Here is a 24,124-nt window from a genome sequence, read left to right as displayed (position 1 = left end):
CCGCGCTCATAACATTAGCACAGAATCAGTTCAGAATCAATCACCAAAAGAACCAGTTCGGTCCAGCGCTGTGTGTCGGTTTGCTTCACGCTGAATCACACATGCGCAGTATCATCAGCTCCTCAGTTCACGAATCGGAAACGAATTCGTGAATGGTTCTTGACTCGTGAACGAGTCAGTCTTTTGTTCATTATCTGGCTCGGCTCGGTGTTCATCTTCAGTTCTCTCTTCACATCAGTTCAGTCAGTCTACTGTTTGAGTACATGAATTACTCCTGGATATTGGCTTGTTTTAACTCAGAGGGAGTGTCAGCCACATTAAACAAGTTAACAGCTTAAGCCTTAAGTCATTTGTGGATTAATGCGTATTGGAGACGCGAACCGTTTAAAACGATTCAGTTCTATTTGGTGAACTGTTTCAAAAAGATCCGGTTACATCTAATGATTCGTTCATGAAACGGATATCACAAACTGCTTTGTTTTGAACTGTCTAACAACTGACCCTCTGATGTCACATGGACTACTTTGAAGATGTTTTTCTTACCTTTCTGGACATGGACAGTAGACCGTACACACAGCTTCAATGGAGGGACTGAGAGCTCTCAGACTAAATCTAAAATATCTTAAACTGTGTTCCAAAGATAAACGGAGGTCTTACATGTTTGAAACAACATGAGGGTAAGTTATTAATGACATAATTTTGCAAATTGGGCGAAATAACCCTTTAATCTGTTTTTTTTTTTTTTTTTTTTTTTATACAAAAAGTTAAAGTCAAAGGAATTGTGATTGTCCTTTAGGTTAATCATTTGAAATAGTAAAAACAATATGTTCAAACTTTTGACTACTTTCTTTAATAACTACATAACACAATACTTCTACTTTTACTTTCAGTACTTGAGTAGTAAATTTTAAAATAGACTACTTGCAATACTTAAGTACAAAAAATGTTGAATACTTTAGTACTTCTACTTAAGTGTGGTGCTTAAAGAGCACTTCAACTTCTACTCAAGTCACTTTTTTGATAGAGCACTTGTACTTTTACTCAAGTATGGGTCTCTAGTACTTTATACATCTCTGAGCAAAACATGAAAGGCATCATATAACACAAACTATCCATTGTTTTGGCACTGTTGCAGTTAATGCTAATTAATGCTTAACACTGACACTTTGTTACCTGTTCAAAATAATCCATTAAAACAAATAGAGATTTGACGAGAGTGCACTGATATTTTTAGTTCCATTCGTTTGCACGTTGTTTCAAGGACACACCCACAATAAGGGGACTAATGAATATTCATGTAAACTCCACCCACGGGAACAGTTTGGAATATTACACAACACCGGGTTGCATGTGAATGGACCGACCTGTTCTCTTTTCCATGTGTTTCTCGGTAGTCACGCCTCTTTCACAGGCGATACTTGAGAGAGAGAGAGAGAGAGAGAGAGAGAGAGAGAGAGGGACTCGCTGACCGCAGTCAAAAACAATCAAGCTATCATCACATATATGCGCGAATACATTCTGATACCACGGTGCTTTTGATGTTTTGGTTTAGGTTTACAGAGAATATGTAAAAAACTAGGAAAAAGTGAAAGTAAGAGCGTGAACACGGCTCAGATCGCTATAAGCTATTAGCTATCGTTAGCTATATAAAATTAAGATTTGGTTTTAACCGAGGCAGATTAGGTTTACATGTTTTGTGCTCTCATTGTTTTAATGCTAAAATTGTATTCCGAATAATAGGCTAACACATGCGGTATAGATTAGGCCTAATATTTGTTGCTTAAGTGTCACAGTTGTTTTCTCAGGACCTGTCAGGTAGGTTATTAGTGACGTGTAGTTTAGCTACTTTAAAGAGCCCATGAGAACTGTGTATTTAAATAAATTCTGTGTTTTGTGTTTATAGCGCTGACTGTGGCATCAAAACTAAAAGATAACATTCTTGAGGACCAAACAAAAATGAATAATCAGTCCATAGAGTCGTGGTAAGTCTTACATAATATTACACAATATAAGGAAATTACACAAATAAAGATATTCAGGCATTGATCATTTAACATACTAGAAGCTCCCAGAGGCCTGTGCCCCCTCAGATTTTTAAGCCAAGTTTGGATTTTTAAGCCAAGTGGATTTTGAATGCAGCTTCTAAAAGACACACAAAAAATAAAAATAGCCAAATAATATTTTCTATATTTAATACAATCACACTAGCATGATTAAATCGTTCAGCGCTTCATATCAACTTCTAAAATTAAAATCTGCGTTCGCTTGCTGGCGCTGTGCCAGATACAGACTCGTTTTACAGCTCTGCACATTATGCATTATGAATGCAATGACCAATCAGAGGCATTCAGATGAGTCATCGCTAAATTGCAAGCGTTTTCTTCACTCACTAGGTGTTTCTCAATGTCAAGGAAGGATCCTCGGAAGCCAGTATTTCGAGGATGCTATGTCATCGACATCCGTCGAAGGACTGTTCCAATGTCGAGGATCCTCTGAATTTTCAACCAAGGACTGAGTCCTTCGTTCGAAGAACATCCCATACACAGGAAAGGATGCATATGTGTATCCTTCACGCTCTTCGCCCTCTCAAATCACCCACAATCCTATGCGCACAGCTTTGCTATCTAACGTTAGTTCAAAAATTCAAAAATGTCGAACATTAACGTAGTCGGAGCATTAACGGTTTTATTTACGTTACCAAACATTTGTTATAACTGGAAACACGCATCTTAACTGTTGACAACAAACACCCTCTTACCCCAATTAAAGGCTTGGAAGAGCGAGGATAATTTTTAATATAACTCTGATTGGATTCATCTGAAAGTAGAAAGTTACATACACCTAGGATGCTGAGGGTGAGTCAAACATGGATGAATTTCATTTTCATGTTAACTAATCCTTTAAGGAGAGGTTTTTATTTATATTTAATAGACTACATTATTAGGCTACTTTGACCATCGCCCACTATCAACTAGCATAATCTAGTTGAAGGTGAGAATCTTATTTCATGATAAAGTTAATACATTTGGGAATGTTTAGAATAAGAAAGAAAAATAAATAAAACATCAGTGCTATTTTGGCTGCTATGCGTCACATGACAACACATCACGACAAGAGACAAGTACACAAATTAAGTCAATGTGTGACAATGAATGGAGACAATCAGTTAGCAAAACATATTGTGAATGCTTTTCAGTTCAGTCATAAGGTCTTAAAGGGTTACTCCTCCCAAAAATGATTTTTTTTTTTTACATCATTCACTTATTCCCATGTCGTTTCAAACCTGTAAAAGCTTTGTTCATCTTCGGAACACAATTTAAGATATTTTGGATAAAACCCGGTAGGCTTCATACTGTCCCATAGACTGCCAAGTAAGTAACACTGTCAAGGTCCAGGAAAGTATGAAAAGCATCATCAGAGTAGTCCATCTGCCATCAGCGATTCAACCGTAATGTTATGAAGTGACGAGATAACTTTTTGTACTCATTTTGTACATTAAAAAAGAAAATAAAAAAAGAATGACTTTATTCAAAGTTGTTATTTTTGGAATTGTTGAATAAATCCGTTACTTTTGTTTTCTTTTTGAACTGAGTACTATCATCGCTTCGTAACGTTACGGACAGTCTCAAACCTCCCTGTTTTCATCCAAAATATCTTAAATTGTGTTCCGAAGACGATCAAAGCTTTTATGGGTATGGAACGACATGGGGGTGAGTGATTAATGACAAAGTTTTCATTTTTGGATGGATTAACCCTTTAAAGGAGACCGCACAGAGGTGTTGGGGCAACTTATTCCAAAGCCTAGGAGCTGAAATGCTGAACGCTGTACCACCAAAAGGTATTTGGGTATTTCAGGCAAATTCTCATAACTCAGTCTGTAAGCTGAAGATACAGAGGGCAACATTTTTTGAGCAATGTTGCCATCAACAGGCAACCAAGTGAGACAATCCAGTGAGAGACAGGGCCCACGAGTGATCTAAATTATCCAGGCAGAAATTTGTTACCCATCCTCAATGTGAAAGTCCCCAAACAACATTGCTCAGAAAATGTATCACCTCAGAAACTAGGACAAGTATTTTGAACTGAATGCAATACAAGATGCAGCATTTTGAACTAATTGCAAACGATTAAGGGCTTTAATGGAAGGAAGAGGAAAACAGAATTGGGAAGTATATAGATTAGAAAAAGAAGTTGACCCAAGAACAGAACCTTGAGGTACACCACATGACATGGTGACAGAGCAGTGCTTTTAAATTGCTGCCTGTCTGAAAGATATGATGTTAAAGGGTTAGTTCACCCAGATAGCAAAATTATGTAATTAATAACTTACCCTCATGTTGTTTCAAACCTGTAAGACCTCCTTTTATCTTCGGGACACAGTTTAAGATATTTTAGATTTAGACGGGGGGGCTCTCAGTCCCTCCATTGAAACTGTGTGTACGGTTTACTGTCCATGTCCAGAAAGGTAAGAAAAACATCATCAAAGTAGTCCATGTGACATCAGATGGTCAGTTAGAATTTTTTGAAGCATCGAAAATACATTTTGGTCCAAAAATAGCGAAAAAACTACGACTTTATTCAGCATTGTCCTCTCTTCCGTGTCTGTTGTGAGAGAGAGTTCAAAACAAAGCAGTCTGGATATCCGGTTCGCAAACTAATCATTCAGTTCACCAAATCGAACTGAATCGTTTTAAACTGTTCGCATCTCTAATATGCATTAATCCACAAATGACTTAGGCCCCGTCCACACGGAGACGCGTTTCTGTGAATACGCACACATTTTTTATCGGATAGGCGTTTCGTCCACACGCATCCGGCGTTTTCGTAAGGTGAAACCGCTATTTTTTGAAACCGGGTCCCAAAGTGGATAAATTTGAAAACGCCGTCTTTGCGTTTTCGTCTGGACGGCTAATCCGTATATTTTTAGAAACGATGACGTCATCAGCCCACGTCTCCCCCCTAGTCAGACACCTCTACGTCACGTAACAGCAACAAAAACATGAACAAACACTGAACGATTGTCTTTTTATTAACTAATATTAACACTGATTAATAAATGTATTATTCCATGTTCGATTGTGTACCACGCGCAAGGTTTATGAGCATAGTCCAAGTCTTCTTCTCTGTTTTTAGTGTATCTCTGTGTCAGAATTACAGCGCCACACACTGGTCTGGCATGTATACTACATCATTTTGTGGTTTCGTGTGGACGCGGATATTTCTTGAGACGAGGAAAAAAAAGATCGGATTGGGGTAAACTCCTTCTCCGTGTGGACAGGGCCTTAAGCTGTTCACTTTTTTAATGTGGCTGACACTCCCTCTGAGTTCAAACAAACCAATAACCCGGAGTAATTCATGCACTCAATCAGTACACTGACTGAACTGCTGTGAAGACAGAACTGAAGATGAACACAGAGCCGAACACATTTTCTAACATTTTAGAAAGAAAGGGAAGGTTGGAAATGGGTCTAAAGTTACTCAGAAACTGTAGCAAGGGATATGTTTATCATGTGGATATCAGAAAGAGTTTTTTTATAGAACATAAAGCTGTTTTTTGATAATCCACATGATAAAAATGTTGAATGAGAACGTTCGGTAGAATAATGTATACAGTTTGTTTTATTGTTATTTTGTATACGATCTCACTGAACACATTTCTGACATATTTCCAGTTCTTTACTTACTGATGAAGAAACTTCTAAAGAGGAGATCCAAACTTTGAAGTCTTTTATGCAAGAAAGATTAAAAAAGCGATATGAAGACACTCTAAATGCTCCAAATGACATTCCACTGAAGATGTATGTGTCAAACAGGACACATTTGGATTACCTGATGGCCCATGAGATGCGTGAGCTGGAAAGACCCTACAATGAGGACATTAAAGATGAAAATGTCATTAATTATGATGATCTCCTGAAGCCTCATTCTTCTACAGACCATATCCGCAGCATTATGATGAGAGGAATATCTGGATCTGGCAAGTCAACAGCTGTGACGAAGTTTGTTTTAGACTGGGCACATGGCACAACACACCAGCACATTGATTTTGTGTTTCCTCTTCACTTGTGTGAGCTGAACATACTACATGACAAAAAACTCAGCCTGATAGAGCTCTTGGATCTGATCTTTCCAAAGTTACTCAACCCAGAGACCCTTGAACGGTCTCAGATTCTCTTTATTTTGGATGGACTAGGTGAATTTAGATTTCCACTTAATTTTAAGGGCACCAAGACATGCATCGACTCAGTGACACCAGTTTCTGTAGGCGGCATACTGGTGAATCTTCTCAAAGGGAACCTTCTTCCCTCTGCCCAGATCCTGGTCACTTCAAGGCTAAAATATGCAGGTCTAATTCCTCCAGAACATATACAGAAGGGGGTTGAATTTCATGGGTTTGATGACTTACAGTGGGAAGAGCATATCAGAAGTGAATTGTATGACCGAACCATTGCAGTGAGAGCCACTGTTCACGTGAAATCATCCAGATCCCTGTACATCATGCGCTCCTTGCCATTCTTCTGTCAGATGGCTTCCACTGTTTTGGAAGAGCTTTTCAGTAATAGTTACAACACAAATCCTCCTCTCACCTTGACCGAGATTTTCACACATTTTCTTCTGATTCAAATGAAGAGACATGTGGAAAAGTCTTCTAAATCAGGCACTGAGGAGATCCTGAAGTTTGGTAAGCTGGCTTGGCACATGCTTGAAAAGGACACATCGACCTTTATGGAGAAGGACCAGAGAGAAACCAATACTGATCCTCATCTTCCTCTCAAACTCTCTGAAGACTGGCCCATGTTCTTCAGAAGTCAGAACATGATGGGTTTAGGGAAGATGTACCGCTTCACGCATCCCAGCATCCAAGAGTTCCTGGCAGCATTGTATGTTGCTGTGCATTATGAACCCAGCAAGGGAAATGTAATGTTTTTTACACTTGCAGAGAAAGCACAAAAGTTGCTCTGTCCTACAGAAGTACCAATTGATCTACACAGAAGGGCAGTGGACAGAGCATTAAGGAGCAAAACTGGCCAACTAGACATATTTCTTCTCTTTCTCTTGGGCATCTCTGCAGGTCCAAGCAACAAGCTCCTGTCCTGCTTTTTCCAAAATACATCTCTTAATGTAAGGAAAGAGGAAGTAGTCCAAAATATTTTACAGAAAGTCAAGGCAAATCCATTATTTGAGATCTGTGTTAATCTCTCTCGCTGTTTGGATGAACTTGACATAGCCCTGCCTGTGGATAGCAATCATGGCCCGATTAAATTTCAAATAGATGAGGATGTGCACATTACTCCTTCGGAGTGGTCAAATATAGCGACTACTCTGCTGACCTCTGAGGATACATCAATGATATTCGATGTCAGTAAATATGCTAATGTAGATGAAGCCATTATGAGACTGCTGCCCGTCATCAAGATCTCCAGAGTCCTCAGGTAAGCACAGAGAGATGTATGAATGTTTGTGTGTGTGTGTATATATATATTCTGTACTGTATATTCTGTATATACAGTACAGACCAATAGTTTGGACACACCTTCTCATTCAAAGAGTTTTCTTTATTTTCATGACTATGAAAATTGTAGAGTCACACTGAAGGCATCAAAACTATGAATTAACACATGTGGAATTATATATGGAATTATATACATAACAAAAAAGTGTGAAACAACTGAAAATATGTCATATTGTAGGTTCTTCAAAGTAGCACCTTTTGCTCTGATTACTGCTTTGCACACTCTTGGCGTTCTCTTGATGAGCTTCAAGAGGTAGTCACCTGAAATGGTCTTCAACAGTCTTGAAGGAGTTCCCTGAGAGATGCTTAGCACTTGTTGGCCCTTTTGCCTTCTGTCTGCGGTCCAGCTCACCCCTAAACCATCTCGATTGGGTTCAGGTCCGGTGACTGTGGAGGCCAGGTCATCTGGAGCAGCACCCCATCACTCTCCTTCTTGCTCAAATAGCCCTTGATGCCTTCAGTGTGACTCTACAATTTTCATAGTCATGAAAATAAAGAAAACTCTCTGAATGAGAAGGTGTGTCCAAACTTTTGGTCTGTACTATATGTAACTTCTAGATGATTTTCATATCAGCCAGTGCAACATAAACAAACAAAAATCTGAATAATTTTATTACTGTGTGATTTTGAAATACTTGTGTAATATTGACAAATGAAAATCCAGGATGTTCAGTGAGTGCACTAAATAACATGAGACGACATATTTAGCCATTTACTTTCTTTCCGTCTTAGACTGGATAGGGTCACGAATCGGAGCTGGGAACTGATCGTGTCAACTCTGAGATCACCAGCCAATCGTATCAGAGAGATTGACATTGAGAAAAAGGCTCTTAATTATTTAAAATTGGGTCTATTATCCGTTGGTATGAGAAACCCTAATTGCAAAGTGGAGATACTCAGGTAAGTTCATACAACAGCAAATGAAACCTGAACAAATTGTGTGATGAATGTAAAAAAAAAAACTCATACACAGGTATTCTTTACTTTTATTACTTGAATTATAGGGACATGCCGACAGACTTTATAATGACAACTCCAGTCAACCTTTGAAAGTATTCCTTCAGCTTCCAACTGATCCAGCTCATTTTCCACTTTCTGGTGAATAGAATAGGGAACAGGCCACGCCTTGTGAAACTTGGGAACTGCATTCTCTTTCAGGGTTATCTTTCCTTTTTATATGAGTTCAGAGTTCCTATACCAGACTGAAACACAGCTACACAGCACATCCAGCACTTTTTCCAGTTTCAATTGAGTGCACATCGATGTAGGAACTGTGATTTGCAGACTTTTTATGGATTTCCAGTCCAGCTGCAACTTCCTCAACCAGTCACGTCCCCAAAGTGTTGGTCCCTCTGTTCGTACTATGTACAGATCTAATTCACTCTGTTGATCATTGTACTTCACACGGGCATCACCCCTAGAGGGATTATGGGCTCACCAGTATATGTTTTCAGTTTAACAGGCGATGGCTTTAATTTAGTCGTTTTGAAATATTTTTCAAAGTTGTACTGTGACATTACTGATACAGCGGAGCCTGTGTCCAGTTCCATTCTGATTTTCTGTCCATTCACTTGAGGTGGAAGCCAGATTGCTTGTTTTAAGCCACTTTTCAGACTGTAGATTTCTAAATTGGCCAACCCTGTGTCACTTTCTTCATCTGAGTTTTGGGCGACAACATGGACATTCCTACGTTTCTTTTGCTGAACCTTGTACTGACCGACCGACAGTACATCATCACTTCCTCTTCTCTAAAGCAGCCCACCATAGCCCCACCCCCTCTGTCACGTGTTCCTGAGGGTTTGTGTCAATTTCAGGGGTAGTGATGTCACAAACCCAGGAAGTAGCTTGTTGTAGTTCCTACCAACTGTTTGTTGTTGGCCTTAAAAAGTGGATTCTTTAAAAGACAATATGTCCCAATGACTTGAACTTTAAGCATTGCAACTTTTCAGATGTTGTTTGTTTAGGAGGGCAATATTACACAAGTAATGTTAAAAAGGTGAAATCATAATCAAGGACCCCTTTAAGTGATCTAGAATATGGTCATGCAGAATAAGGCAATAATATGTGCTTTATATATTGCCAATATGCTAGTAATATGTGTCACGGTTTTGGTAAGGGAGGAACTCAAGTGCAGACAGGGAATCACAAAACAAGGGGTTTATTTACAAAAAGGGGAAAATAAAAACCCACGAGGGGGAAAACAAGGACTAGGGCAAACACTAAATAATTCTACAAAACACAATAAACAAGGTAAACAAAGACTGAACACTAACTACTAACAAACACTCACTGCAGGACAAAAGACTTCGAGGAGTTTCAAGGACAAGGTACAATCACGAATGATGAACACATATGAGGTACACAAATCACAGGTGAGGAACACAATGAACCGACGCCAGACAGAGCACACTAGGAGATCTAAATAGGGGGAACAATCAAGACACGACAGGTGGCACAGATGGGACAATCAAGACACGACTAGGTTAACAAGGGGGGCGGGGCAAGGGAACGAGACAACACAAGCACATGGCCCAAAGGCAAGGCCATGTGCTTGTACACAAAACATGGGTCTGTCATGATCCTGCCTCAAGACTAGGAAAAATCAAGGACACGAGGGCAGAATCATGACAGAACCCCTCCCTTAAGGAGCGGCTTCCAGACGCTCCTCAAGGGAACATCAAACACGAGACATGACGGACTGGGACACCGACACAAACCAACAAGACATGACAAATAATAACAAAGGCAGACATGAATACACGACGGCAGGGTTAGGGTGACAAATCAAAAAAAACAAACAGGGAAGGGGAGGGGGCGGGACCACAAAGTTCATGGGGGACAGACCAGGGCGGGTGGGAGGGGTAGGAATCTTAGGAGGACAGGACGAAGGCTGACGACGGGGGGTACGGGCAGGTCTGGGTGGTGAGGGGTGGGGAGGGGTCTCGGGACAACTGACAGAGGACATGACAGGAGCAGACAAGGGACGCGGGGCAACACTTACGGGACGCGGGGCAAGACTTACAGGACGCGGGGAGACGACAGCTGGACACGGGGGGACAACATCTACTGGACACGGGGGGACAACATCTACTGGACACGGGGCCACATCAACGGGACACGGGGGGACAACATCTACTGGACACGGGGGGACAACATCTACTGGACACGGGGCCACATCAACGGGACACGGGGGGACAACATCTACTGGACACGGGGCCACATCAACAGGACACGGGGCCACATCAACAGGACACATGACTACATCGGCAGGACAAGGGGCAACACTCACGGGACACGGGGAGACGACATTTACGGGACACGGGGAGACAACGGCAGGACACTCTGGATTTCTGGGGACAGGGTCTGGGGACAAGACAGGACTGACGGGGACTTCTAGAATCCGGACAAGACTAGACAAATAATCAGAAAAGGCTTTAGCAGCTAGGACAATTGGCATCTCCTTATGAGATGAGACAGACTGTACTAAAGTCTTTGCTGCAGAGTCGGCCGCGGCTCTCTCCTCCGCTCTCACGACTCCAGACTTGAATACGGCTCTCTTCTTTGCCGGCTCGGGCACGCCAGCACTCCTCGCTGCTGGCTCGGGCACGCTCACCGCTGCTGGCTCGGGCACGCTCACCGCTGCTGGCTCGGGCACGCTCACCGCTGCTGGCTCGGGCACGCTCACCGCTGCTGGCTCGGGCACGCCAGCTCTCAACGCTGCTGGCACGGGCACGCCAGCTCTCAACGCTGCTGGCACGGGCACGCCAGCTCTCAACGCTGCTGGCACGGGCACGCCAGCTCTCGACGCTGCTGGCACGGGCACGCCAGCTCTCGACGCTGCTGGCACGGGCACGCCAGCTCTCGACGCTGCTGGCACGGGCACGCCAGCTCTCGACGCTGCTGGCACGGGCATCCAGCATTGCCTCCTGTCCGCTGAGTTCCATTCTGGTCGGTTCATTCTGTCACGGTTTTGGTAAGGGAGGAACTCAAGTGCAGACAGGGAATCACAAAACAAGGGGTTTATTTACAAAAAGGGGAAAATAAAAACCCACGAGGGGGAAAACAAGGACTAGGGCAAACACTAAATAATTCTACAAAAAACAATAAACAAGGTAAACAAAGACTGAACACTAACTACTAACAAACACTCACTGCAGGACAAAAGACTTCGAGGAGTTTCAAGGACAAGGTACAATCACGAATGATGAACACATATGAGGTACACAAATCACAGGTGAGGAACACAATGAACCGACGCCAGACAGAGCACACTAGGAGATCTAAATAGGGGGAACAATCAAGACACGACATGTGGCACAGATGGGACAATCAAGACACGACTAGGTTAACAAGGGGGGCGGGGCAAGGGAACGAGACAACACAAGCACATGGCCCAAAGGCAAGGCCATGTGCTTGTACACAAAACATGGGTCTGTCATGATCCTGCCTCAAGACTAGGAAAAATCAAGGACACGAGGGCAGAATCATGACAAATATGCATGCTAATGAGCAACTAGTTAACAGTGAATAGTGTTCCTTAATCTAACCTATTACTGAATGATCTCTATTGTGTCCTTTGCAGCAAATCATGAGAATGAATCATTATGAATAACAATCAGAACGCATTTGGTAACATAATGCACACAAATGCAGAATAGATCAAAATTGTAACTGTGATTAGTTGCTAAGCTAATTATGCATTGCTTAATATAAATATTTGTTTGTCCCTTATTGAAAACAACAAAGTGGATCTTCACACAAAGGCAGTCTTAAATCTATTGGACAGTATCAAAAAATAAAACCATAAATGCATCTCATTTCAGATAATTCCTGTTAAAATCATATCCAGATGATATTTCACATACATTCATCTCTTAAATGCTTAAAATAGAGTACCTGTATCATCTTTCTTTACGATATTCTCTTTAGGACACCATATTATAGTTATCCTAAAGATGCTGATCCTTTGTTCTCTGGGATCTTACTGAACCCAACACATCTGAGAGAGCTGAAGCTGCTGGAGTCATTCAGCCTGAGTGACAGGGCAGTGGAGAGCATCTCTCAAATCTTAATGAACCCAGATTGTCATCTCGAGAAACTCAGGTAAGTAAAAAATATATGATTACCTTATTTTTATTAGTGATTATTATTAATTATTATTTATTGGAAAAAATAACTAAATCTAAGTATTAAACTTCTCCTCCTTTTATGTCTCAAATAGAATTACCTTGGTGCATGATAGTATTAAGGTAATTTCATTCAGTAATATTGTTTTGTGCTCCCCAGTTTACAAGTAATGGAAAGCTTAGAGGGTTGTCAGAAATTGACCTCAGCTCTCTGTAGCAGTTCTTGTTGTCTGCAAGAGCTGGACTTAAGAAGATACCTTCTGAGAGATGATGATCAGGATTTACAGATTCTGTCGAAGGCATTCAGGCACCCGAACTTCAAAGTATCAGTTCTGAGGTAAATAATAGCAAATGTAGATAAACTGGTATGAGTTTAAGAGGTCATGAACTGTATTTTTTGCTTGAAAGATTTTGGCTTGATTTTTTAAAGTTTTTTGACTATTTTTGCAGAACAGTGTGTTTTTATAATGCAAGACGCCTTTCAGGACTTAGATGTAAATAGCCACTGCTTTTATTGGCTAACATTTTCACATTTTAAAATAGTAAATGGATAATGCTGTGACATACTCTCAAAACAGCATGGGTAATTTGGGTTAAAAACTTATAAATACACAGTATGTATTAAATTATTTGGAACAGACAATGCTATAGTGGTAAAAACACATTTACTTTTATATTGGATCCAATATAGTCAGAATCAGCATTGCAACGTCTTTTATGTTGATGGCGTTATCCTGTGTTTGCATCTCTCTAGCATCTTGTGAGTCAGTGGGTGCAGCTCAAGAGGCAATAATGTAGAAATAGGCTTTAATGAGTAGTCCACTGAACTGCAAGTTGAAGAACCCATGTGCAGTTTATTTACAAAGTGATCCAAACATAATCCAAACAAAAGACTTGACTTGAACAGACTTTATGTAGCATGAACAGAATAGACTCACCGACAGCAGGTACATACATTAATACACGAAGAACAATGGGAACATGAGGGCTATTTGTACAAAAACCAAACCCAAAGCAGACCTTGCATAGGCATTGATTTTCTTCTGCAGAGGAGTTCTTTCATCACATTATGACCTCATGTTTTGGCAAAATCTAAAACATGCCATTTTCGCTTGGTTTTAATAAAAGCTGTTTCTGAACGAAAAAGAAAATGTTGAAATTTGAAACTTTTTAATAAAGCACATTGACCTGTTACTTGTAAAAAGATAAGAGAAGTAATTTCTTAGTTCTTGACCTCTTAAATGTGCTTTGGGCTCACACTTAAACAAGAATGATATCAAATCTACAGAGAAAAGTTTGCATTAACTCTCTTAACTCTCTTTACAGGCTGGAAATCCATTCTGTAGACCAGGAAACATTATCAGCATTATTCTCTGCTTTTAAAAGGAACCCTTCACACCTGAGAGAGCTTGAACTAAGTTTATTAACACCAATGAATCTTAAACTTCAGGAACTTTTCTCTTTGCTGGCGGATCCTTGCTTCAAACTAGAGACACTGCGGATAGTTCTCCCACGGTAAGATAAGCAACCTTATAACAAACTGTCTCAGGTTACATAAGTAACCATGGTTCACTTAAGTGAATGAGATGCTGCCTGGGAACACTTTGGGAACAACTGCGTGACCATGTTCTGAAGCACTTGTGGAATTAGTCCAGTGGAGAAGCAAAACATTACAAGCAGGGTGACGTGAGCAACCAGGAAGCTTAGAAGTGCATCCGGAGCAGTACATTTTAGCATGTTATAGGATAAAGTAAAGCCTACAGAGATGCAGGGACTATGGCAGATAGACACAGCATCTTGTTCCCTTTTAGGCCACCATGGTGCCATGCATAAACCGAGACGTTCCCCCTCAGGGAACTCTAGCTATTTTGGAATGCTTTGGGAGTGAGAATTGTCCATTGATCCATACCAACAAGTCTTAAGGGCTTAAAATTCTCCGGCACCGAGCTGGTTTTCCCGGCGTGCAGTATTTGGCTGTGGAACAGAAAGTTCAGAAAGAGAACAGAAAGTTCAGTGGCCCAGGGCCGAACCGACAGGGCAGGAATCCAGGGTGGAGCAAGGTGGAATTGGAGGCATGCGGTTGAGTCAGAAATCCCACACTGCTGGATCTTGGCATGATGGAGTCCTTCTGTCATGTACGGGAACACAGGAGACGGAAGATCCAAGTGCAGTGTGAGATTTATTGGGCAATCCAAAATCAGAGTCAAAACAAGCCGGGGTAGTAACCAAACATCAGTTCAAACAGAAACAAACAAATTAACAAACAGGATCAAGAACAGGAACTAGAAAAATAAGAACACGAGGAAACCCGGTGATGGAAAGTAAGGAATCAGATAAACAGAAAAGGACTGGTTAATATAGGGAGGATAATGACTAACAAGTGAAGACACCGGAGTGCAATTAACAGGATCGCAATTACTGTGATGAAGGGACAAGGCTAGTGGGAATTGTAGTGCCACTCCTCTAGCCCCAGCTGGCCCGCTTTGGCCCAAGGTTTTCGTCGGACCAAAAAACCCTGGCCGCTGGCCCCGAGGAAGCCCCTACGAGGCACGATCAAGCCCCGGAAGTGACAGTGGAAACGCGACTAGCCCTGGCACACAATAGCACGCCCGGTTTAAGATCGACAGTGGAAACGCGGCTATTGCATGCTTTGCATGTGCTGCCCCGCCCCACCCCACCCCAGAAAAAAGGTCAGGCTCAGGATTTTTTTTTTAACCCCTGATTCCTTGTCTAGTGTTTCATAGATGAGTACATCTATGAAGAGAGGACTTAGGATCCTGAGGTAGAAGCCACGTCCAGGTTATAAAAATGAACAAAACTATTCAGAGAGGACCAGTCTCTCACAGTACAAATTTCCTGCAAGGAAGCATCCAAAAAAAAAGGCCTTGGAGGCCAGAGGACTATGAGATGCCCTCAACCACCCACCTGCCAAGGTCAATGGGGAGACCTTCTTAGGTGGACCAAATATGATAAACAGTTGATTTGCCTTACACCACAGGGCACCTCTGTGAACATAAGCATCCAATGCTCAAACTCGACAGAGCAGATTTAGCTTCTACAAAAGGCCTGCAGCACTATGCGCCTTGGTGTGTTAGCGGGCACTTCAGTGACATAACCAGGTCTAGGGTGGAGGAAGGCTCTAACCATTCCAGGGCAAACTCGAGGCATTAAGGTGAGACTGAGAGTGCCTGAAGATTCTCTTTAGGGAGGTAACAGCAAGGGAAAAAAATGTTTTTAAGGTCAGGATCTCATCTGGCACTCCAGTAGGTTCAAAGAGGGCCCAGGCCTTTCAGCACCACCGCCAAGTCATAAAGTTGGGCTTACTGGCAGTTGTCTGGGTTTTCGGTCATTTTCCATATCAAGAAGTGAAAAGCTTCCACTTCAGAGCATATTGTTTGCTTGTGATGGGAGATCTAGACTGGAGTATGATTTCAAAAATCGAGGTTGAGAGGCCGGAGGCTACACAACCTGCAGTTTCCATAACTCCAGGCAGGGGTAAAGGATGAGCCCCCCATCCCAGAGAGGAGATCTCCCCTGGTCAGAATCTCCAAGGGAGAGCCATCGAGCAGGGATATAAGGTTAGAGAACCATACTCGGGCCGGCCAGAACTGGGCTACAAACAGAGGACAGACCCTGTCCCATCATACTCTCTCCAGGGTTGGGTTCTGATTCCGGTTCCATTTCTGCCTAATGATTCCCAGATCTGATTCCGATTCCATTGTTCGTTTTAAAAAAAAGAAATATGAGAAAAAAATAACGCATGATACTAAATCATTCGATTTATGTTTATTAATCACTGTCAACATATTTTAAAGAGAGGATTTAGCTCGACACAGTTGTCATTTCCACGTCCTGTGCCACGTTGTTTAAATAGCTAGTGCATTTGCACCCATTTGTGTGCTGGTCTGAAAACGAGGTGTGTTCAGTTGCTATTTTGAGGCTACTGAACATTGACCTGGTATTAAGTCTGGCTTTTGATTGTTTTAAGATCAATCCATACACAGCATTTTAAGCACTAAGCAGTAATATTTATTTGGAATTTCAGTGAATCATAAATTGGATGATCACAGAAATGGCCACGATTTTTTCACGATGCTATTCTTGCGTCTGGTACAGCCGAAAGTCATGCAGTGTGTTTAGGGCTTAAAGGCATGTAGGCATCATCTCATGACCTAGATCGTGCAAAGTGGGTTTGGTCCTGGGCCACCACTGCAAAGGTCTCATGTACAGCCGGCCAAAATGTATCATGACTGATGCAGCTGCTATCAAACCTCATAGACTCTCATTGGCTTTCTTTCACTCCCTTTATGTCTGTGAGCATGGAATCGATATGAGCAGGAGACAGACATCATAATAATGCCAAGATAAGTGGTTCTCTGAGCTGGAGAAAACACACTTTTCTTGAACAAGCATTCAGCCTCAATCCCACCCTTTTCATTTGAGAAAAGACGACATCTCGATGCTGAATCACCTGCTACTAATATCATCCAGTCGTCAATGTAATTCAGTATGCGGATGCCCTGGAGTGTGAGAGGAGCCGAGGCAGCATCTACACACTTGGTGAAAGTGATAGTCTGAAGGGACGAACCTGATATTGGTATGCTTCGTCACCGAAAGCAAACCTCAGGAACTTTCTCTGTTGAGGAAGGATCAATACGTGGAAGTATGCGTCCTTGAGAACTATTGTGACAAACTAGTCCTCGGAGCTGATCTGATACACAGTCTGTTCGATACTTAGCATCTTGAATGAAAATTATTTGATAGCACGGTTCAACAGATGAGGAGGTATGATCAGACGCAACCACCCCCTATCTGTTTTTAAAAAAATGAAGTATCGGCTATAGTTTGGTGCCCTGTAGCAAATGACCGGCAGTGGGTGACCAACCTGACAACTTAAGCACCCTTACTGGAGGGGATGAGCAATCTCGAACCATACCTTTGATGGACTGCAGCTGAGAACATCAAGCCCCGGAGGTGGCAGGGTTAACAGAGCAGCACCCAGAGGGCACTGAAGAGGAACACTGTATGCTGAGGTGTGTATCTCTCCTCTTCAGAGGGTCTGCCCTTACAGCCCTGATGCTTGTGGTGCCTGGGCATCTTAGTCAAGGTCTTCTTCGAAAGAATGACAGTCCACAGATCCATCTTACCTCTGGAAGACCCCAACACCACACCCCACCAACCTCCACTCTTTCTTTTGGGGGTACGGGTAGCATTTCTGAGCCTGTAAAGCTGCTTTAAACACCAAATATTGTGTGAGTGTGTGTCATTCAAAGTGATTTACCAAGGTTTGTGGTAAACACTTTATTAGCCTTTGCACCATTATTTAAACCTCAAAAATGTCATGTCTTAACCCATTTTGTGCCTGTGTTGTTGGTAGATTACACACACCTGATAATCAGCTCTCATCTGAACATTTGCTCAGCTGTGCTGCTCTTCATAGATTGTGCCGGTCATTATGGAAATGCACCTCCCGGCCCTTAGTGTGAGTATCCCAGGAATCTCTGTTATTACATATTGAAGAGATGGGAAGTGAGCAGAACATTTCTACAGCTCAGAAAGACAGGTACCACTGTAATATCCTCACATGGAAATGTCTTTTTTGCATTCTCTTTCTTTCCTCAGTCAAATAAAGGATAATTCTCTTGAAACTCTGGCTTCAGCTCTTGAATCTTGCAGCCTTAAATCTCTGGATCTCAGCCTGTGTGGCCTGACAGATTCTTCTGTGGAGCTGCTCTCTGCTGGGCTGAGTAACCCTGGCTGTAAACTGGAGATACTCAGGTGAGTCTGAGCATAAAAGATGAAAATGGTAATTAAAGGATAGTAACTAAATGTGTGTTTTTGTGTTTTCATTCAAATTGTTTTACTGATCTTAAATATTTCACATATACAAGATTGTTAGTATCATCAAATAAAACAATAGAAGGGAAACAATTTTCTTTATCAAAGTGGGTACAGATACTGTCAAACCAAAAATTATTCAGACACCAGATACAATTTTATATTTTTTTTTTTTACTAGTGGGTGCAGGACACTATAGTTCATTTATGTAAGCAAGGATAGCAAAATAAAATAAACTGTGACATATTATACCCAAACGGTTCTTCACACAGTGGATTACCCGTACATTTTATAAGAAAACTTTAAGACCAAATTTTTTATTTGTACAATTGTATTTGAAACTTTGGCCTGACCAAATTTTGTTACATAGCTTTTTATTAAAGGTATCTGACTTTATCATGATGAATTTGACAGTTTTACTTTGAGTTTTTTCATATTTTATTACTATTTTCTAAACTATATAGATAATGTGAGAAATGTTGAAGGTGTCTGAATAAATTTTGTTTTGACTTTATCATTCAATGCTAGTATTCTCAATATTATTACAATGTTAATGTCAAATTTACTTATTGGTATCTTATTGTATCTAATGATTAGCGTTTATAATAAAAAAATATTTTTTTGTTTAGAATTATGAATATTAAAAAATAAATAGATTCAATTTAGGTAGGTAGCAACAAGTCACTGTCTTAATGACTGAGTCATTCATTCAACCGATTTGTTCAGATAATTGATTAATTCAGAAACTAAGTGAGTGGCCATGTCAGGATCTGAATGCCATGCTTCACACACAAGACATCACTCAGACAAGACAGAGAGTGCATGACCCATCAAATATATACAGATTTTGAAGTTAAGAATCTTCTTTAAACAATGTAAAAATCCCTCCTGACTCTTAAACGTCTGCACGGTAGTGTATTTCATCAGTGCACGATGTAGGAATAAGTGAATATGAGCTCCTTTTTCCTGAAGGATGACACACTGCAGCATCACAGAAGCAGGAGCTGCTTGTTTGGCGAGGGCTCTGTCTTCCAACCCGTCACACATGCGGGAAATAGACTTGAGCATCAACCCTGTTAAAGGCCCAGGATTTGACCAGCTCACATCTGTTTTGGATGATCCAGCAACCCGATTAGAGAAACTAATGTGAGTCAAGAAAAATGGAAGGTTTTTTTTTTTCTGGTAAAACTTTACATTATTAAAAACAAGCATTGTATCTGTTAATATTATTTAATGGACCTGAGCTAACATGAATAGTTGTATTTTTATTAACTAAGAGTCAAAAAGATCTTTTATCATGTAATCTCTCTTCAAACTTGACTGTTTAACTAATATTTATCATCAGAGTGGATGGCCTAGAGGAGCAACGGGACATAGAAACTCTACGCCAATGTTAGTCTGCTGTTTTCTTCTTAAAATTGATATTAGCATTTTAACTTGTACGATCAGGACACTTTATTTTATTTTTAGATGTGTGCCAGCTGTCTTGGGATCCCAACACAGCTTCTTCAAGTGTGCAGGTGTCAGAGGAAGATGAGGCTCTCGTGTATCGTAGCAGAACCCTAGCACCTCCTCCACATCATCCCGAGAGTTTTAAAGATCTAGACCAAATCATGAGTCGGGAAGGTCTGAGCAGCCGTCATTTCTTCCAGCTGGAGTGGTTTGGCAGGTGGGCCACTGTAGGAATGGCCTATAAAGACATAAGCAGGAAGGGAAGTTTAGCAGCCTCTAGCATTGGACTTAATAATAAATCCTGGGGCATTTTTGCGAGGACCCCCTTGCCCAGATGTAATGCTCTTCATGGAGGAGTAGAGATGCGGCTTCCTGACTGCTTACCTTTGAGAGTCGGGGTCTATCTGGACTGGGCAGCAGGAACTCTGTCCTTTTACAACACTACATTTGACAAGGCTGAACTCATCCACACTTTCCATGCCAAGTTTACTCAGCCTCTCTTTCTGCTGGTCAGCATTGGTGCTGGAGTTAAGATCCTACCGGACGTGCCTCCTCCTCTCTGTGTCCATGACCATGATCCTTTGGATATGTTAAGGGGCTTCAAGGACTGCAAGGGATGTAAAGGATCAAAAGCTTGGTAGATAAACTGATGTGCTCTCCTTTCATGAAATAGATGATGATAGTGTTTGTTTCCTTGTATTTTGGATCAACAGACTTTAGAAAAAAAATGTATTTTGATAGAGAGAGCAGAGGGGGCCGTTGTCTTACAAAACCTGATCTTAAAGAAAATTAACATTGTGTTGTCATGTACTCACCCTCATGATAATTTTTGTGTGATTAATCCCAAATACTTTTGTGTTTTTCTGCAGCATAAAGTCAGTCATACAGGTTTAGAACAACATGAGAAAATTATACTTTATACATTATACAATATACACTCACCTGAATGATTATTAGAAACGCCTGTTCAATTTCTCATTAATGCAATTATCTAATCAACCAATCACATGGCAGTTGCTTCAATGTATTTATGGGTGTGGTCCTGGTCAAGACAATCTCCTGAACTCCAAACTGAATGTCAGAATGGGAAAAAAAAGGTGATTTAAGCAATTTTAAGCATAGCATGGTTGTTGGTGCCAGACGGGCCGGTCTAAGTATTTCACATTCTGCTCAGTTACTGGGATTTTCACACACAACCATTTCTAGGGTTTACAGAGAATGGTGTGAAAAGGGAAAAACATCCAGTATGCGGCAGTCCTGTGGGAGAAAATGCCTTGTTGATGCTAGAGGTCAGAGGAGAATGGGCCGACTGATTCAAGCTGATAGAAGAGCAACTTTGACTGAAATAAACACGTTACAACCGAGGTATGCAGCAAAGCATTTGTGAAGCCACAACACGCACAACCTTGAGGTGGATGGGCTACAACAGCAGAAGACCCCACCGTGTACCACTCATCTCCACTACAAATAGGAAAAAGAGGCTACAATTTGCATGAGCTCACCAAAATTGGAGAGTTGAAGACTGGAAAAATGTTGCCTGGTCTGATGAGTATAGATTTCTGTTGAGACATTCAGATGGTAGAGTCAGAATTTGGCGTAAACAGAATGAGAACATGGACCCATCATGCCTTGTTACCACTGTGCAGGCTGCTGGTGGTGGTGTAATGGGGTGGGGGATGTTTTCTTGGCACACTTTAGGCCCCTTAGTGCCAATTGGGCATTGTTTAAATGCCACAGTCTACATGAGCATTGTTTCTGACCATGTCCATCGCTTTATGACCACCATGTACCCATTCTCTGATGGCTACTTCCAGCAGGATAATGCACCATATCACAAAGCTCGAATCATTCCAAATTGGTCTCTTGAACATAACAATATGTTCACTGTATTAAAACGGCCCCCACAGTCACCAGATCTCAACCCAATAGAGCTTCTTTGGGATGTGGTGGAACGGGAGCTTCGTGCCCTGGATGTGCACATACAAATGTTAATGTGTTTTTCATCACAAAACATATGTTATTATAATCAATGAAGCAGTAGCATACAAATGGTATGTAACCACCATACTCCATCTGCTCGACACTACAGAGCTCTGAGCACCGAAACGACCAGACACACCGAAACGCCCATACTGCAGCTTATTTATATTACATGATCTGTATACATTAATATTTATTTAAAATAAATTATAATAACAGTTAAACTAAAATTGCATGTGTAATAGATAAATAATAATAATAATATGAATCATAATAATTATATAAATCATAAAATTACTTGGTAATTATCAGACCTTTAATTTTTTTTTTTAGCATTAATGACCTTTAATTTGGAGCAAGATAAACTGGAGTGACTTTGTGTTTGACGTGTCACTTTTCTCACATCTGATTGGTCCACCTTCAGCTTGAAATCTCTAACCCAGAACAGAACCCTTCCCCAGAGCAGGTTAGCCCTGGAGTGTAAGTTATTATGGCAAGGAATGTACCTAAAGCCAAGCCATTTACATGGTACTTAAAACCCAGGATTGGTGCAAACTAACCTGCAATTTACCTGGCTAGCCAGCTAATCCATCTTCATAGTACAGCCCCTGCTCTCCCTCCTGAAGCCCATACTGGATGCTTATATAAGGCTGGCAGCAAAAGGGAGTCAGTCCCATAGACTCCCCATGTTAAAATGCCCAACTTTACAGAAGAAATAAAAACATGTTTACAGCCTGGTGCAAAAAAAAAAAAAAAAAGATTTTGGTCTATATAGCTAATTTTGCCCTTGGTGACAACTGTGGGGTTGAATTTTTTTTTATAACTCATCAGTTTAAACACATGCACTCATAGACATCAAAAGGGTCTTGAGCCCCCTTTTCTTCCTTGAGATTTAATTAATTTTTACATTTCCGACTTGAGCAAGGTTTCTTGTCATATATTAAAAACATCAGCCCAACACATGATATATTTCTGTAACAGGCTACTGAAGATGTTAACATTTAAGTAGGAAACGATGTTATATTATAATGAAAGGATGTGTGAAGTACACTCCAGTAAACTGAGCCAAAAACTAATTTTGGTAACATTTGGGTCACAGCTCATTTTTTCATGAATTTAGGGTAGTGTAAGACTGTTTACTTGTTTTACACAAGTTAGTTCATACTTTAATATAATTCTATATGCAATATTTCATTTTCTGTTCATCATCATTGAGGCACATGTTTATTTGTGTTCAACTTTATTCCTCACTTCATAAATCCATCCAAAAGTCATTCAAGGTACGAGGTAAAAGAAGGATCAAAGTCCAAAAGTAATTGAAAAATGTAAAAAAACAAACTGCTTCAGGTCCAAAAAAATAAAATAATAATAATAATAAAACTGTTAGACAGACATTTAACCTGCACAAACCTTTAACAGAAACATGAATATGGTTTATTACTGCAACAACAACAACAAAAATACATAATATTTCATAATATTAATAAGATTATTTCAAAAAATTTATTTTAGCAAAAATCGAGCAGTGCATTAAAATTTTTGTGGTTGATTAGGGCTTGTACAAATACAAAAAGGTTGGAAACCACTGATTTATCAGCTCGTCCCTTCTGTGGATAGTTGATAGTTGCATACAAGGATACAAGGTTTGTGGATTCGCAGACATATTACAAGCCTTCATTAAATGTGCTGATAGAGAGAGAAAACAGTTGATCCAGCAGAGGGAGCCATTCTCTAAAAAACATTATCTGTCATTTAATCACCCCTCATGTTCAGATTTGTAGTGAAAGATCCTTTTAAGAACAAAATATCTTTTGTCAGTCATACAGGTTTGGAGCAAAATGAGAGAATTATAACAGAATTTTCATTCAACAACTTTCCGTTTAAGTACAGTGAGATGGTTTCCACCACAGTGATGCACTGTAAAACGAGTCATTCAGTGCATTTATTTGACATATACACAGTTTATTGGATAGGTAACATTATTAAAAACCCCATCCTGCATTAAATTTGCTAAATGAAATTCTATACGTATTTCTTACGAATACTGGGTTGATTCTGATTACAAATAGCTACAATGCATGTTTTGCTTGAGGATGTCACACTTTCTCACACAAATAGTGCATTTAGTAGCATTTTTGCTTTTAACAGTTTGTAAGGTGAAGAAGTCTTGCATTATTACTTAATCAGCAGAAAAATACATGACTCCTGTTATCCC

General features: G+C 40.6%; 1 protein-coding gene across 1 annotated transcript; it reads left to right on the top strand.

The window, feature by feature from the left end:
• The first annotated feature begins 1,440 nt into the window (after positions 1–1,440).
• LOC127979310 (NLR family CARD domain-containing protein 3) lies at positions 1,441–22,288 on the top strand. The gene is made up of 12 exons (XM_052584668.1): positions 1,441–1,815; positions 1,904–1,982; positions 5,673–7,433; positions 8,246–8,413; positions 12,443–12,616; positions 12,800–12,976; positions 13,966–14,154; positions 18,017–18,121; positions 18,262–18,417; positions 19,450–19,623; positions 19,823–19,869; positions 19,948–22,288. Exons 2-12 carry the CDS (start codon positions 1,957–1,959, stop codon positions 20,568–20,570), a joined length of 3,600 nt encoding a protein of 1,199 aa, XP_052440628.1. The 5' UTR covers positions 1,441–1,815; positions 1,904–1,956; the 3' UTR covers positions 20,571–22,288.
• The last annotated feature ends 1,836 nt before the right edge of the window (positions 22,289–24,124 follow it).

Source organism: Carassius gibelio, chromosome B19 (genome assembly GCF_023724105.1).
Source record: "Carassius gibelio isolate Cgi1373 ecotype wild population from Czech Republic chromosome B19, carGib1.2-hapl.c, whole genome shotgun sequence".
NCBI lineage: Eukaryota > Metazoa > Chordata > Actinopteri > Cypriniformes > Cyprinidae > Carassius > Carassius gibelio.
The sequence above is the reverse complement of the archived record's forward strand: the minus strand, read 5'-3'. Positions and strand labels throughout refer to the sequence as shown.

Bases quoted from the DNA above. Each gene is read 5' to 3' on its own strand.
- LOC127979310 (XM_052584668.1), top strand. From the start codon at position 1,957: ATGAATAATCAGTCCATAGAGTCGTG. The intron at 7,434-8,245 runs GTAAGCACAGAG...TTTCCGTCTTAG, and splicing joins AAGATCTCCAGAGTCCTCAG to ACTGGATAGGGTCACGAATC. The intron at 14,155-18,016 runs GTAAGATAAGCA...TGTTGTTGGTAG, and splicing joins CTGCGGATAGTTCTCCCACG to ATTACACACACCTGATAATC.